The following is a 15,473-nucleotide window of genomic DNA, read 5'->3' as shown; positions in this document are numbered from 1 at the left end:
AGTGCTGATGAGTGGCACAAGTAAGGGGGGGGAGCCCAGTCGGTGACGCTGTGGTGCCGTCAGCTCAGCAAACAGAAGACATGAGACTTCCCTTTCTTTTTTTTTTTTCTTTTTTTTTTTTTTTTTAACGTCGCGCTGCCCACCCACATCCTTAAATATGCATGCATCATACAAGTGAAATTGTCGTCATTATCTACTTCTGTCGCATCATGATCAGCCTAGTATTAGCGTGACACTAATCTGCGTCGTTGCTATTTGCCAGTGGACGAAATCTCCGACGGGGCGTCCAAGGCGTCCACGCTAACAATCAAGGCAGGGTCAAAAGCAACTTTGCACCGCCGCAGGCGCTGGTCGGGATGGACCGAATTTGTCGAGAAATGGACAAATGCTTTAGGAACATAAAACAACAGCTTATAGCGAATTTAAGCCGACTCAAGATACGAAATTGCTTTGCATGTCTGAGGGTACGGTTGGGGCCACACCGGAGCAAACTCGAGACATGCCTCGGACTGAGCCGCCTAGTTGTAGTCGCTCTAGTTGCGCCGCGGATCTGGGCCTGGCTGTGACCTTGGATGGTTTAGGCTGAGCTCCGTCTTGCGGCGACCAATCATTAAAGCATTGCTAAGATAATAATTTTAAAAAATATGGTTCCAAGCGCTACACCGACGGTGGCGTTGGGTGTTTTGTGCACGCAACGTACCGCCCTAAAAGAGACTCTTAATTTACTTTATCCATACTCCAATCTAATTTCAAGTGTGGCTTACTCCACACGGACTTTGTTACTAGTAAAGATACCAGGACATACACGATACGTACAGAGCGCAGCTCTTCACCTCCTCTGCCAATTATTATTCCACCCGATATAAGATAAGAATGACCTGTAACAAATATTCAATTAATTTAATCCAGGCCTCTGGGGACCCATTTTTCTGTCTATACACCGCCAAGGATCCGTATGAATTGGGTTTGGTTCGTCTTCGGACGGTGCGTCTGCTGGTTCCACCCACTTTGCACCCCCTACTGCTTTCTTATAATCTATGAAAAAAAGAATTATCAAACCATTAGCTTGTGGAATATTCAACTACGTATTTTACAACTTACCTTCATACTCGACATATGAAGAGAAGCAAACATGGCTTAGGTGGAGGCAATGTTCGGCCTCTCTACATTGCGGCCCGGTCAACAACTAAACATATTTTTGTTGCCAAGCCGTTAGTTTATGTATATTTCCGCAGGCTTGAGGGCGTCTTACATCGCAGCGAAGTGCTTTTAGGATATTTTTATTGAGAGTTCTTTGTTGTTCAGCTGTAAAAGTATTTCGCCGCTTTTCAACAAACTTGGTCCTTTGAGGGAGGACCCAATACGACATGGCGGAATTAACAATAACATAAGCATAGATAAATATCGTTGATAGATGCATATTGGGAACTCAACAGGGCTGTGAAATGTACGGGATTAAATCGCTGTAAAACATGAAGAGAATGGACAAAAAGACTGCGCAAAAATCAAACATGAACTATTCGACCTAGCTTCTAGGTTTTGGTCTTTGATCTATTATATGTCCTCATGAACATCAATGATGGCACACTTTTTGATTTATAAAATGCAGTTCCCTTGGAACCGCAGCTCGTTCCAAATGATCCATACTTGTGTTGACCTTAGCAACCGGGCCAAATCAATGCCAAGAGACCTTATGCAGCCTACAGTGTCGGCGGGGCCGGAGAGAGTCATTTTCAGCCATTTGGAGGCAAAGTCCACTGTTGTCTGAATCGTATCGCACAGAGGTGCTGAACTCCCTACTAAGTTTCCTAGATATATTTAGGAAAGTTGATCCGGGCCGCCCCGAGGAAAAAGATTCTGCATTCAACCGGTATTAGCGCAGCAGATCATTCCTAGTAACTGCGGACGTAGGACGTGAGAAAACTGTGCTCTTGGCATTCTGTGCTTATTATATAAACTTCCAACCGTCGATTTATTAATAAATTGTCAGGCAGGATAACGAAGCACGGTGGGGACTGACAGGAATTAGAGTCGGTTTCTAAAACTATAATTGCGTCTATAAATGGCCACAAGGCAAGTGGATAATAATACTATTACGGTACACGAGCTGCGCGCATCACCGAGAGATTGATGAATGAAGACTACATATAAAGCCCCAAACACCAATTAGAAATTGACTACATCAAGCAGCGTCACCATCGCCCTGAATAAAAAGAACAATACAAAGTCTGTTAACTCTACCCTGGGATAATGCAAGCCTGTCCTTGCTGCGCTCAAGGGATACTCCGCCAATACGCCATACTACGTACAGCCCCTTCATTACCACCCTTGACCACTCTGTCGGTGAAATCTTTTTTCGTAAATAGATGTCCACCACCTTCAAACAGTACCATGATGATCGGTGACGAGTGTACAATGATCCTAGCCTCGTAAGCATATCGCACGATGTTGCCGGTGACACCGCTTCTGGGAAGGACTGTCTGGAAGATGCCGGCAGTGAGGTTCTCGATCGACAGGAAATCGAATTTTTCTTTCTGTAGATCAGGAGCTCGAGGAGTCTAGTATACTTGAACATGATGTCGTCGGGTCGAGACCATTTGCGCACCGGTCCGTCATACTGCTGGACCCGCGGAACACGACGGGCAGGACCGAGGCCACGACGCCTGCCTTGCTAGTGACTTTTGGCCCTGCACGATCTGGGATAATGCTTGTAGGCAACGTCGGATACGCCGTCCTCTGGCCGCGGCCGACGAAGACACCATCCGAAATTGCAGTTATTGAACGCACCGCATGCTTCAGAGCTGCAACAGGGCTTGGTCCAGATGGATAGCTTTTGTAGAGCGCGGCGGTAAAGTTTTGTGCAATATAGTGTGGGAAAGGCATCAACAGAGGCCACCTGTTGGGGTTTTGCTCCTGGTGACGTCTCGTGCGGTATAGCACCGTTTCTCCATGGCAGTCCTTCAAGATCAGCACGGTCGCCACGGAACACGAGTGGAAGACGGGGGCCGCTTTGCTTCACACCTTGTCAAAATGAATGGGTATTTGTGTGTTTGGAGGTTGATGTTATCGATGGCATCAGGATGGGACAAGGGGTGGGGCTTTTGGCGACGGTTCGTTGATTGTTGTAGCAGCTGAGTCCTTCCGTCTGCCGCCAGTGCAGGTACAAGTACCAAGACGTATAGAACGAGTTCAGGCGACAACTCAATTCCTTTTTTGGCTCGTAGGGAAAGTTCACATTGCAAGACGGCATCGTGGGTGACCATCATCTCCAGCTTCAGCCTCTGATATTGCGATTCCTCCGCATTACAGCCAACTGATGGGTACGCTTGGAGCCGAATCTAAGTAGGCAGGTTAAGCTTTGGAAGTGGAGCTTAGCGTAGCGAAGGGTAGTGTGGAGCAGAACTGGAATAAGTAGTGCACTCCGGTCCAGCTATATCAAGTTCCTGGGTGCATCTCACCTTGCGCCGAGTAAAGTATGTTCAGTTCATTGCACTACTTCCACTGCCGAAAAAAAAATCCCCAAACAAGGAGAAAAAAAAAGAAAGAAGCTCAGTGGGAGGTGTCATGAAGCCCTACATCAGTTCTGAAAAGCAATTTACTCTCAGTGGTAAACCAAGTCGCGTCAAACAAAAATAACAAATTTCAACCAAACCAACACGAACCAGGCCTCAAGTAATGTGACGCGAAGGTGAGATAAGAGCGCGCGCCACGAAACTTTCCAGACTTACTTTGCTTACCTGGATACTTTTTGATGAACTCGTTTCTAGCAAAAACAGTCATCACTTCATTCATACAGTCTCGCCAACAAAGCCCACATGACCATTACCAACACCTAACCATGGTCCTTTTACTGTCCTACAGACCCTCCTCCCAAGCCGCCCGCGCCGAGCTGCGCCTTGCCAGACTTGTACTGAGGATTCATGCCAGCAAGACCGATCTGCGTCTCGCAACCGAGGACCAGAAGAAGCAATACACACGCCTGATTAACACAAAGATTTGCAAGTACAGCAGCGAGGACACGATCTACAGATTGATCTTGACGGCGACGCTTCTCTCGTGGGAGTTGCGAGATCAAGTCAGGGCCGAGATTCAAGACGCCAACGGACAGAAACTGTGGTTCTCAGAATTCCACAAGGAGTCCTACGGACACTTGGAGGTCAAATTCAACCACTTCGAGCCAACTACCGGTACGTATGCGACAGCTGAGACGGAGATCGCTCGAGCCCAAATCCCGACCGGAGCCAACACGAAACTGCGCGAGAAGCTTGCACAGATGTTCCCCAGGGCCGTCCCCAAAGGCAATAGCCGTAAGCCCAAGGACGTTTCGCTCTGGATTCAAAGACTCCAGGCGGCAGAAAAGATATTGGAGGACCAAGCCGCTGCACGTGCCACTGCTGCCAAGGTGCCAGAGGAGGACAAGCTCTAGTGCAGCGCCACTCTGCAGAAGACGGAGCGTTTTGATGCACGGGACTATTTTGCTAGTTGGGAGAACATTGGAGCCTGTTGTTACAATATGAAATGCAAGTCAGATGGTGTTCTTGCTCCTGTTGAAAACACTTCGAGTCGAGATGGTTCAATGGCTGCTACTGCAGCCAGGCGGTCCAGATTCATCGAGAACCTCTGAAGATGCTGAGAACATTGCGTGGTTGTTGGTGACCCTTTGAAGTCGGATGAATCACAATGATTGGAATGATGAATTGTGTATCTGTCATGTAACGCCTACACAAACATGTTGGAATTGTTTCTCGTTGGTAGCCCCTAGACTGGCTCGGGAGACTGGGGAAGATGCAGGAGAGAACAAACAGTCATGTTTGGTCTCGAAAGGGGCTTGTCCCGGAATGGACTGGATATGTCTTCGTAATAAATATCAGGAGTACACGTGTACTCGTTTTCTAAATCTCAATTCGCACTCTGAGAGTGAAAGGAAACGTGCAAAGCCTAGGTCGCGACTGAAAGAATAAAGTAGTGCCAGGTAAATCCGGCCGCCGATTTATCGTTCTTCTGGTCCCTGGAAGGGCTTTTTGATTCGAGGATCCGCGTCCTGAATCGACGCTCCTCTCGAGAGCCTCTGCATAGGCCATTGCCCTTTGGCAACTCCTAGCGGATTACGGCCGTTGACCTCTTCTAGCGATATGATCAAGTCACCCGAGATGATGACGCTGGCTGCACATCCCCATGCGCTCATACTTGCGAATCATGTCCCTTTTGGCCCTTGCTTGCTTGCGACTTGAATAGCATTTCCCTTCGACCCGTACACCTCACGCGCGCGGCAATTGAGCATATTTATTAATTGACCATGATATGCTTTCAAACTCACCTTTCTGTCTCCGCCGATTCAATTTTTTTCTGCCACTATCGATTTCAAAACATATCTACAGAAGCGCCCCTCGTAACACTCAAGTGACTCAACAAAGCGGTCCCCTAAATTGGGTTGCAAGTGGAACAGGCCAGCGTGGAGCACTTCGGATCCTGGGCATGCAGGGAACCACCAACCATGTCGATAAGTGGAGATCGCGGCAGTTCTAGAAGTACGTACCAAGCCAGCCAAGACAACAAGACTACGTCGGGAGCAAATGCTGCTGTTTTGGGCTCATGGTTATTCAAACATGCTACTTGTTTTGTTATCGCAGCCTGCAAATCAGAAATATTGCTTGGTACCCTGCTTTAGTCGGTGTCCTTCATACCGGACCAAAATCTCCGCTTGCCGCGTCAAAGTTGCTCAGCGAATGAATGCGGCTGAAACCCTCACTTGCTTAACTAGTCCAGAAAACTGGCAAAATAAGGTCCGTACGTCATTCGGAGGGCCCTAAGAAACTAGCGTGTCAACCCGCCGCAGCTGGGGGCTGTACACAGGAAGATCCCCATCCCCACTGCCATGAACGTACCACCATCATGCCCCGCAGGTGGCTATGTGGTCTGATCTCCGCTGCACAAAGACTAGAGCCACGAAAGATCGACATTCGCCATGTGGCTCTTGTTTACTGTACGTAGTAAGCGATTGCCAAAACTCATCGCTAGAAGCAAATAGGAATGCGCATTTTCCTTCTTCCACCTAACAACGTCCCCCCAGGGATCCAGAGCATCAAATCGAGTCTGACTATTTGTTCCAGCAGGATGTTTCCCTAAACAATGGTTCATCTAACATCATCCAATCAATATGGATGGGACTGCGGCTAATTTTTACACAAGATCGCAGCCAACATATCGTACTCGGCAAGTGCAGTCGTTGCGTGCGAAATTGCGAGCGGAATCCCAAACAGATCCATGTGAAGAATACATGCGCATTCGCGGCTGCTGAGGGCATATTGCATCCCAAGATTCACCCAAGATTCACCCAAGAAAAGACGGGATACAAACAACACTGTGGCTGTTGCGTTGGCCAGGGGTTTCACTGCGCCGCCCCTGGCAAACATGGTTAATTTAGCCTACCCCTCCCTCGGCAAAGAGGCAAAGCAACATCCACCCATTTTATTGCTCACCCTGCCCCACCCCCTCGCTGGTAACAAGGCCCGATCAGTCAAATCCCACCGAGGTTCGGATTGACTTGCTTCTCTAACTCAGCGACCAGTAATACTGGCGGAGCAAAGGCAAGGGATAAATGATCAGGTAATCAGGGCAATATTGCCATTTTACCTGCCAACCCAGCGCGTGGTTCCTCCAAGATTGTAAGCTGACTGCTCAGCCAACCATGCAACGCCTGGATAACTTGTAAACGTTTCATCCTTCTGGACAAGAAAGTCGTGATAGTCGGTTAATACAGTAAATACAGAAAACATAGTAAGCGTAGTAAAGATATCTGGTCCGCAATACGCATTGTAGAACTCATGATCGAATGTTATAAAAAATGGCAGAGACGCCCGGAAGAGAGCCAAGTATTCTGTATCATCATCATCATCATCATCACCATCATCACCATCATCACCATCATCACCATCATCACATATCATCTAAAGCCTTTCGCCCACGTCATTGCATCTAGAAAAAACCTACAGAGCAGCACTTGTTATTCAAAATTAGAATGCTTTTCACCAAACTCATCGCCTCGCTCGTGCTTTTGGCACAAGCAGGGGTCCTGTCATCCCCGGTGCCAGTCAAGTCCAAGACAACCTCCAGCGTCAAAAAGACCTCAAACACCCTAAGCGTCAAGCCTGTGGTTCCCCAGGTCGCCAATTCCGCCCCAGCGCCAAAGCTGCTCCGAACCAATACGGTCAGCGCGGCGAAAGCCACCACGGCCGAACCGAAACCACTCCGAAGAACAAAGTCGTTTGGCGATAAGCCATCAGGAAAGCCCTTGGATCCGTGCGGCGGGTCTGGTGCTCGCATTCGTCGCCGCGGAGGGTGTGACCCCCAGCCCGAGTCCCTCGACGGAAAGCAAATCCCAAAGGGAAAGACCGTGACCGCCAAGATTGAGACAAGCCAAGGCACCACAGGCGTCCCGGCCATGGGGACCAAGGATGCCCCGGTTCACTCCAAGAACGTGCTTGACGCGGCCGCAAAGTCCAAATCGAACACAGAGCCCATGCCAATCAACTCGCCGGCGCAAGCCGCCAAGCAGCGGGCAGCGACGGTGGCCTCGACGAGCACCCAGCCCGGTACGCACCGCGACGAGGAACCACCCGCCACCATGAGACAAGATGATACTAAGAAGTCCACCGTCCTGAATGCGCCAGTCTCAGAATCGACCCAGAAACAAGCACCGACGATTAAAGAGGCAAAGAAAGTGGCAACTGGGCCTGGCGGCAGCGGTAAGATGCAGATGGGCTTGAACGACGAGAAGGAAGGACTCGTGGTTGGCGACGACCTGAGAAACCTGGCGACCGGCGGTCAGTCTGGGCAACGAGGCGACAACACTAAATATAATTTGCGGGACAGGCCGTCGTAATAAAAAAATAAAAAAAAAGGGACTAGGTAAAGCAAAGGGTAGTTATCACGAGTCTTCAGCTTCTGGGATGGTTGGGAATGGGAGTTGTTTCAATTGGAGTTTTGGAGGCTTTCTTTACATTGGCTGCACACAGGATTACAAAAGTAGCGATTGCTTGGAAAGGATGGCACTAGAATAGCGTTTGTTGTTTATAAAGCGAATAGTAAACACACAGATGTTTCGATCCCTGTGAAATCATTGCCCTGCCGATTTAATCCCAGCCCTCGCCATCCGAAACCATTCGCCTTCGCGGCTCATATATCCTCAACCAAGGCCGGTACTTTCTCATACTCTCCACAGCCAAGACCTCCAACAAACCCCTCACCCCGTTGTATGCCACCATATCGAGCTCGTAATCCCGCCACAGGATCAGCCCTTTCTCGACAGCCCGAAACTCCTCCATGGAGCCGTACGTCTCACATACGACTCGCTCCAGCTCTTTCTTCTGCTCCGCGGTGCGCTGCTCAAACTGCTCAAAGAAACCTTGCTTACACGCAGCGGTTGTCTTTCTGTCCAGAAGCAGCAGGTGCGCAGGACTACCGGCTGGTGATAAGGAAATGGCCTTTGGCGGTAAGCTTGGCCATTTCAGCTCATTCCCGCTGTGTGGGGGAGGATCATCATCCCGGACCATGCACGCTTGCAAGTTGGATAGGTGCTCGATGTCCATCCAGTCCACCTCCTCGGCCCTGGCTAGAATGTCCAACAGGGGCCCACCGTTCCAGATAGGCTCCATGCCGTTTGTCGCGGCCAACAGCTCCTTGTAGTCTTGGGGAAGCTCAGTGTCGAGCCTCGTTTCCAACTCAGAAGCCTTGGCGGTCGGTGGCCGGAGCAATCCCCCTTCGTTGTCGGGCTTTCTCTGCTCTGGATCAAAAACGCAAAGTTGATCCCATGGACAGTTTTTCATCGTGTTGTTGCTTATCCGCTTTGCCAACTCCTCCATCGTCTTTGTCGTTCCGTCAAAGGACTTCACCGCCCCTTCACGCAGCCGCTTTTCCACAATGTGCACAGCCCTGTCTGCCGCGCTTCTCAAGTCGCCGCTATCGATTTCTAGTGCTCGGAGCAGGGGTTGATCTCCATTTTCCTTCGCCAGCAGCCTTTTCCAGGCGGCCCTCGAGCAAGCGAGCATCTCGGCCTGCTCAAAAAACGTGAACCTCTCCGCAATTTCTCGAAACACCTCTTCGGCCTTTTCCTCAGTCCCTGCCGTGGAAAGATATACGTCCAGCGCGATGGCCAGCCCGGCAGATCGGTACAGCTGCATAAAAGACGTCGGGTGCACTCCGCTCCTCCAGCGCATCGCCACGTCCATGTAGCGGGCATCGAGCGGTCCGTTCGGGTCCGCCGCATACCCGTACCTCCCCTCGGTGACCCAGCGCGCAATCAGCAAGATCCTGTCAGATTCCTCGGTCGCATCCTGAGGAAACGCCCGGTTGATCGTGGTGGCGGCCATGGTCCTGGCTTTGTCGGCGGTCTCGGCGTCGGCGCTCCATCTCTCGGTGAAAAACTGCAGCCAGTGCTTTTTGGCTTTCTGTTCCATCTCTGCCAGTTTTTCCTCGGTCCGATCAGAAGCAGGGATCCACTCGGGCCAGGAAGACGTGGCCTCCCAGGCGAAAAACATGCAGGGACTCAGGAAAGGGTACGTCGTTTCCAACGCGGGGGAGAAGAGCACGTCGGCGGAGCAGTGCTCCCGCAGAGCCGATACAATGGCCGTTGCGGCGCCCACCTGCCCTGCGACGGCGAGGCAGAGCGCTGTTTCGGAGGCCTGCTGGACGGCGTCTTGTAGGTATCGAGTGAAGGTTATGTCGGGAACATCATCAATATGGCGCATGATGAACGCGAGAGCTGGATATTTTTCGCGCATAGTTGGCGGTCGGGCTTGCGGCATGGTGATGTTGGGGCATGGAGGGGCGCTTTGATTGCGACTGATGTGTGAGATGGAGAGAGATATAAACAACGGTGATGAGAGAGGCGGGACAGTCACAAAACAAACAGGCGGCCTCTGGGCCGTGACGTCATCAGAAAGCTGGAAGAGGGCTGGGCCACTGAATCCTTTAACACCCATGTCGTAAGCTGCATATCAGCTCATTCCTTTAGAATTGAGCAAATGGGGAAATGCTAGGCCTCCGACACGCCCATGGCTCTGGATCTCGAGCGTTCCAGCGCCAGGCGTAAGTAGCTTGTCTGTCTATCAACCTTGTTTTCTTTTTCTTTTTCTTTTTTTTTTTTCTTTTTTTCAACGGTTCGTGAAAAATAGAGGACGTAAGAGATCTGTATCGTGAAAGAGGTACAGTAACTCTAAACTCGCCTGGAAAGGCAAATCTGGGAAAAATAAATGTATTGCGCAAAGATTGTGGGTAGATTAAAAAGCCATTATATTATCTGCGCAAGTAGACGAAATCATGTACACGTCTCACAAGGATTCTGGAATCGGCCTTGGCTTTAGCTTGGCGCCTAGGGTAATCTGGAGTCTGAACCGGCCGCCAATCTCGGTGGAACCTACACTTCTGTCATAAACATATCGCTGCCTCTTATGACAAAAACACAGCTCAGAACCCGTCGCACGCCCCCGAGTTTGCAATGCTGTTCAAGTCTCTCGGGATCACACCGGCAGCGACGGCATCCTTGTAGCCCCACCTGTAGTCCTTGACGCCGCCGTTCTGCAGCTCCGTCTTCCAGCTCCAAAAGACCCATCCCATCGTGTGCTTCTCGTAGCTTAGCACCTGCGCGCGGAACCACCGCGAGTAAAAGGCCTTTTGCTTGTCCGGGTGCCAGCCGTCGCTCCACTCGAGCGCGTAGCTGTCCTGGCCGCTGATGAAGGGCGCCGAGAGGGACCACTCGCCGACCACGACGGGCCAGTCCCAGCCGTGCGCGGCGTCGCCGCTCCGGTCGTCGCTGCAGCTCGCCCGGAGATACGAGTCGTGGTCCTGCTGGCTTGCGCCCAGGGCGTACTTGAGGTAGCGGTGGTCGTCGTAGGCGGCAAAGTAGTTGTCGGTCAGGTACTGCTGCGGGTCGCCGCTGTCCCAGAGCTTGTTCATAAATTGGATGTGGAGGTAGTTGTTGGGGGTGATGCCGAGGCTGGATTCTTTGTTGCGAATTGCCTGTGTTATGAAGAAAAAGAAAGAGCTTGTCAGTTTTTTTTTTTTTTTTTTTTTTTTTTTTTTTTTTTGGTGGGCTTGGGAACAATCCAAGATGGCGGGGATTCTGGGAACAAGACAAACCTGATACGCCTTGGGATAAAACTCCCTCCGCATGTAATCTGTCTTTCCGCCATCCTCAAACTGCCGCAGTGGTTCGTTGACGACCTCGAGCATACCAACGTTCCTGAACTCGTTGTTTCTGTAAATTGTCTCGCGCAGCCAAGCCAGGAAATCAATGCCGCGCTTGAACTGGTAGTCCTGATAGAAGCCTGGCGTGGGCGCCAGCTGGCCCGTAAAAGCGTCCTTTGCCTTTTGTGCTCCGGGTGCGCCGTGCATACTTGATCACGCCAGTGGATTCTCAGCAAAACAAATAGTCTAGGTTCAACATGACAAATGATGGGGATGGCTTACTCAATGATGATGTACATCCCCCGATCGCTAGCGTACCCGCAGATGCGCTTGAGGTGATCCAGCCCTCCCCTGGGAAAGTACTCCGAGTCCTTGTACACAATGCTTTCCATGATCCAGTAGCCAACGGGTATGCGAACCGTGTTGATCCCGTATGAGACCATTTCATCAAAGTCGGACTGCGTGATCCAGTCCACCCAGTGCTGCTGGAACTTCTCGTCTGCGGCGCCCTGGCCCCTCTGCAGCACGCAGTCGAACTCGGAAGAATCCCGCGGGCAGCCGAGCTTGCGCTCCCACGTGTCGGCCATCATCCACGGCTCGGCGACGAACAGCGACCCGAGGTTGACACCGCGGATCTTGTCGCTGCCGCCGGGCAGCCAGCGCCTGGGGTGTCGTCTTGCCTCGGCTGCATCCGCGGTGCTGTTGAAGAGGGTTGTGCCGTCGCGGGCGACGAGCGGCGCGCGCGCGGGATCGGCGGGCAGCCATGCTTGCGCGGTAACGGCTAGGCCGAGAAGGGTGGCGACAACGTGCGAGATCATGGCGGGCGTGCTGATCCTGGCGCGGATGCTGATCGGTTTAGCGCATGGTTCCGTGATGCAATGTGCAGGGTAGTCCGGCAGAGGGAAAATCGAATGTTTAAATAAGCATTTCCTCGCGTCCTTGAAAACGGATCGAGCGGGGGCTGCTGGGTTGCTCCGAGTTCTTGGCCGGTACGCGAGATGCAGGGTGCTCACTAATGCCCGAGACAAGTGGGAAATTGTTGGCTGCCTGCCAGGCACCAGCCAATATTCCTGGTCGAGTGTGGTTTTGCCGCCCGCCAAGGGTCCATCGGCCCAGATGCTTGAATCGACCACCAAATTACCAGGCCCTGCTGATGGAGAGTGAGCGTTTGGCGTTAGCGTCAGACTCAGCTCACCAAATCCACTCAAATGGGTGTGCATGTTTGCGTCCATGGACATGATCCATTTTATTTGCGTGGTATTTACTACGCTGGGCCAATCCCCCAAAAATTTCTGCCTCTATCTTTGCGCTTGAATCAGAGTTTTTCTCGCCTTTTCATCGGTGCCTACCCTATCTCCATCAGTCTTTTCTTGTGTGCCTCTTAGCATCTCATTGTAAAATCATCTTTCTGGTCTGTCTAATCCAACTTCCACATCTTGCCCACTTCCAGTCTGAACAGAAGCCATCTTTTCCTGCTGGAGAACACCGACCTCGGCCAAGTCAATGAATTTGTCTCCAAAGGCTGCCGCAATCTCCTCGAGGGACTTTTGTTTCGTCTCGCTGCAGGGATGCCGAGTTCGTCAGCGCGGACAACAGCCAACGACAGTTCCAGTGCGACAAAATAAAGAAAGCTTACGGGAAATAAAAGTACCCAACCACGAGGAAGAAGAATGTGCACCCAACAAACACGTAATAGTAGTTTTCGCCGATGTTGGCAAACGCGGTCGGGCCGGCTTGCGTGACTGTTCGGAGGGAATGGAGAGAGAGACTTGTGAGTGATTAGACGAGCAAAAGGGCAACTTGATTGCTGAACCATACCAGCAACGTTGACTACAAAGTGGGAGAAGGCGGCCAGGCCCATCACCTTGTTTCTCAGGGCCATCGGCAGCACTTCGGCGCCGTAGAGCCATGTAGTGCTGTTGAGCATGCCGTCTTTGTTGCGACAAAGCAGATATCAGTAGACAGATTGGAAAAAAAAAAAGGTATGCATTTTGCCAGCACAAGTATAAATCGGAGATGGACTGCTCACAGAATATCACCACAAAAAGGTAGATTCCTAGCACCGCGAAGCCCTTGCCGACCTTGTTATCCGTGTTCTGGAACTGGCGCTGCATGACGGCGGCATAGATCTCGACGATCATGACACCAAAGAGACCCCAGAGAATCATCCTGTGCCTTATCAGTGTCTGCTCGTTGGCCGGAGGAGGGACTATAGGCTGACTAACTTGCGACGACCCCATGCGTCTGTCAGATACTTGGTGGTGATGCAATTCGAGATGAAAGCAATCGACCCGTATACGGCAGCCAAGAGAAGAATCATCTTCTGGTCCATGCCCAACGAACGGTATAATATGGCTGATTGTGACTGTCAGAACTGCGTAATTGGAGAAAGGTGAAGGGTAAAAACCGACTTTGAAAGTACTAGGACCCAACCAAGTATCAGTCAGCATGTACAGAGTACAGACAGGACTCGCAATGAAAGAGCCGACTCTTACCTGAATGACATTGACCCCCGTCAGGCTTGTCATTGTCTGGGCAGCGATACACCTGCCAATGGCGTCAGCCCACCGAGCCTCACTCTATGCTTAATCACCAACCATAAGCCCAGCATGAACCAAAAACTCACACAAGCGCACGATGTCTGAACAGGCGAAAGATCTCCCCATAGCTCTTGATCTCCCTCTCCATCTCGAACTCGATCTGCCCCCGCATCAGCGCAAACTCGTGCATAAACTCGTCCTCGCCTAGATCCCGCCTGATCTTGCTAAACTCGGCCCTCGCCTCGTCGACTCTACCCTTTCGAATCAGTTCCCTCGGCGACTGGGGCATGAAGGTGTGGAGGCCGCACATCATGACTAGACCCCAGGGGATCTGGACCCCCAGCGGCAGCCGCCACTGCATTTCGCCGTATGGGGCATACGAGCCGCCAAACCCCACCCAGTTTGAGGCCATTGTCCCCGCCGAGATGCCGCAGCCTGCGGTGCCCCCGATGAGGCCGCGGTGGTGCGGCGGGGAGATTTCGGAGAGGTATATCGGGACCGTCGAGACCATGCCACTGTTTATGAGCGAGATCAGTGATTGGCCTCTAGACTGGTTGGCTCGGTCAAGCTTTATTTCCGAGGTTACGTCGGGTTGTGACGATGTTCGTCGCATGGAAACTAACCCCACCGCCATGCCGGCCACGGCTCGCCCCGCAAGGAACATGGCTATGCTGACCGACGCGGTTTGGATGACGGTTCCGATGGTCACCATGACACACATCAGCGACATGAAACGGAGGCGCCCGAGACGGTCGCCCAGGGCGATCTGCAGCAGCGAACCCACCGCTTCTCCCGAGATGTAGACACCAACGACGGCTCCCGTGAGGCCATTGTTGGGGTGTTTCATGTAGTCTTTCCAGCTTTCGTGGGCGATTGCTGTTGTTTTTTTTTTTAAAAAAAAAAACAAAGGCAGTTTCATTCAGTTGCATATCTTAGCATCAGGTTGTGCCGGGTGGAGACTGACTGGTGGTAGCAATGCCTGTGTCGAATCCCTAAACAGGTTACCAATGTCAACCAAGTTTGACCAATTTTTTTTTTTTTGGGCTCGATATAGAGAAGGTCATTTTTCTCCTACGAATGCCACGCACAAACAAAAAGGTCCCAGTAGCTGCGAACAAGACTACGCCCAGTGTGTAGTAATTCTTGATAGGCGACATTGTGATGAATCTCATAATTTGTTAACTTGACGATGGTGGCCGTGAAAGCTATTTCTTTGACGATGGCGTCTTTGTTTTCTCAATTTTTAGGAATGATTGTGACAAAGGCTTATTTTATGGCTCGCCAGGCTACCTGTCCACAACTAAACTCTCTTGATAAGCTTTTTCTCTTACTTTCCAGCCCCTCCCACGGCGGCGCGGAGCACTCTTGCGGCGCAACGGCGCGAGCAGAGGACGGAAAAAAAAAGAAAGAAAAAAAAAAAAAGAAAACGAGTTAACGCGAGCGGGGGACAGGCTCGTCCAATGTTTGGAGGTTCGCCTACTCGGTATTTCGGGTTGTCCTCTGCTCGTGTTTGTTTCTGTTGGCATGCAGAAAATAAAAAGCCATCGAGCAGTGTGGTCCGCGACTCGCGTGGGAAAAGGATGGTTTAATCTCGCTTTCTTTGGCAGCTTGATCGGCGCGATCGTTGGCTCCCATTAAAATTAAGATTGTACAAGGAATTCCATTTACGGTTCGGGCTCACAGGGATGCAAAGTCACTTCAGCTGGCTGTACCTTGTAATTACTGCCGCCTGACAGTTGTTCACGCCCG

The 15,473-nt window shown here is 51.3% G+C and overlaps 4 protein-coding genes across 4 annotated transcripts; 2 read left to right on the top strand and 2 right to left on the bottom strand.

Annotated features, from left to right (window-relative positions):
* Nucleotides 1-3,838: 3,838 nt before the first annotated feature.
* PpBr36_02665 (uncharacterized protein) lies at nucleotides 3,839-4,426 on the top strand (the record flags this gene model as incomplete). Its single annotated transcript, XM_029889844.1, has 1 exon — nucleotides 3,839-4,426. The coding sequence occupies one exon, from the start codon at nucleotides 3,839-3,841 to the stop codon at nucleotides 4,424-4,426; it is 588 nt and encodes a 195-aa protein (XP_029753694.1).
* Nucleotides 4,427-7,018: 2,592 nt separating this feature from the next.
* Nucleotides 7,019-7,882, top strand: PpBr36_02664 (uncharacterized protein; the record flags this gene model as incomplete). Its single annotated transcript, XM_029889843.1, has 1 exon — nucleotides 7,019-7,882. The coding sequence occupies one exon, from the start codon at nucleotides 7,019-7,021 to the stop codon at nucleotides 7,880-7,882; it is 864 nt and encodes a 287-aa protein (XP_029753693.1).
* Nucleotides 7,883-8,132: 250 nt separating this feature from the next.
* Nucleotides 8,133-9,803, bottom strand: PpBr36_02663 (uncharacterized protein; the record flags this gene model as incomplete). Its single annotated transcript, XM_029889842.1, has 1 exon — nucleotides 8,133-9,803. One exon carries the CDS (start codon nucleotides 9,801-9,803, stop codon nucleotides 8,133-8,135), a length of 1,671 nt encoding a protein of 556 aa, XP_029753699.1.
* A 661-nt stretch (nucleotides 9,804-10,464) lies between these two features.
* Nucleotides 10,465-14,881, bottom strand: PpBr36_02662 (uncharacterized protein; the record flags this gene model as incomplete). Its single annotated transcript, XM_029889841.1, has 10 exons — nucleotides 10,465-11,016; nucleotides 11,137-11,392; nucleotides 11,467-12,030; nucleotides 12,243-12,331; nucleotides 12,612-12,744; nucleotides 12,821-12,926; nucleotides 13,003-13,116; nucleotides 13,214-13,428; nucleotides 13,811-14,600; nucleotides 14,800-14,881. The coding sequence occupies 10 exons, from the start codon at nucleotides 14,879-14,881 to the stop codon at nucleotides 10,465-10,467; spliced, it is 2,901 nt and encodes a 966-aa protein (XP_029753698.1).
* Nucleotides 14,882-15,473: the final 592 nt, after the last annotated feature.

Source organism: Pyricularia pennisetigena, chromosome 3 (assembly GCF_004337985.1).
Source record: "Pyricularia pennisetigena strain Br36 chromosome 3, whole genome shotgun sequence".
NCBI lineage: Eukaryota > Fungi > Ascomycota > Sordariomycetes > Magnaporthales > Pyriculariaceae > Pyricularia > Pyricularia pennisetigena.
The sequence above is the reverse complement of the archived record's forward strand: the minus strand, read 5'-3'. Positions and strand labels throughout refer to the sequence as shown.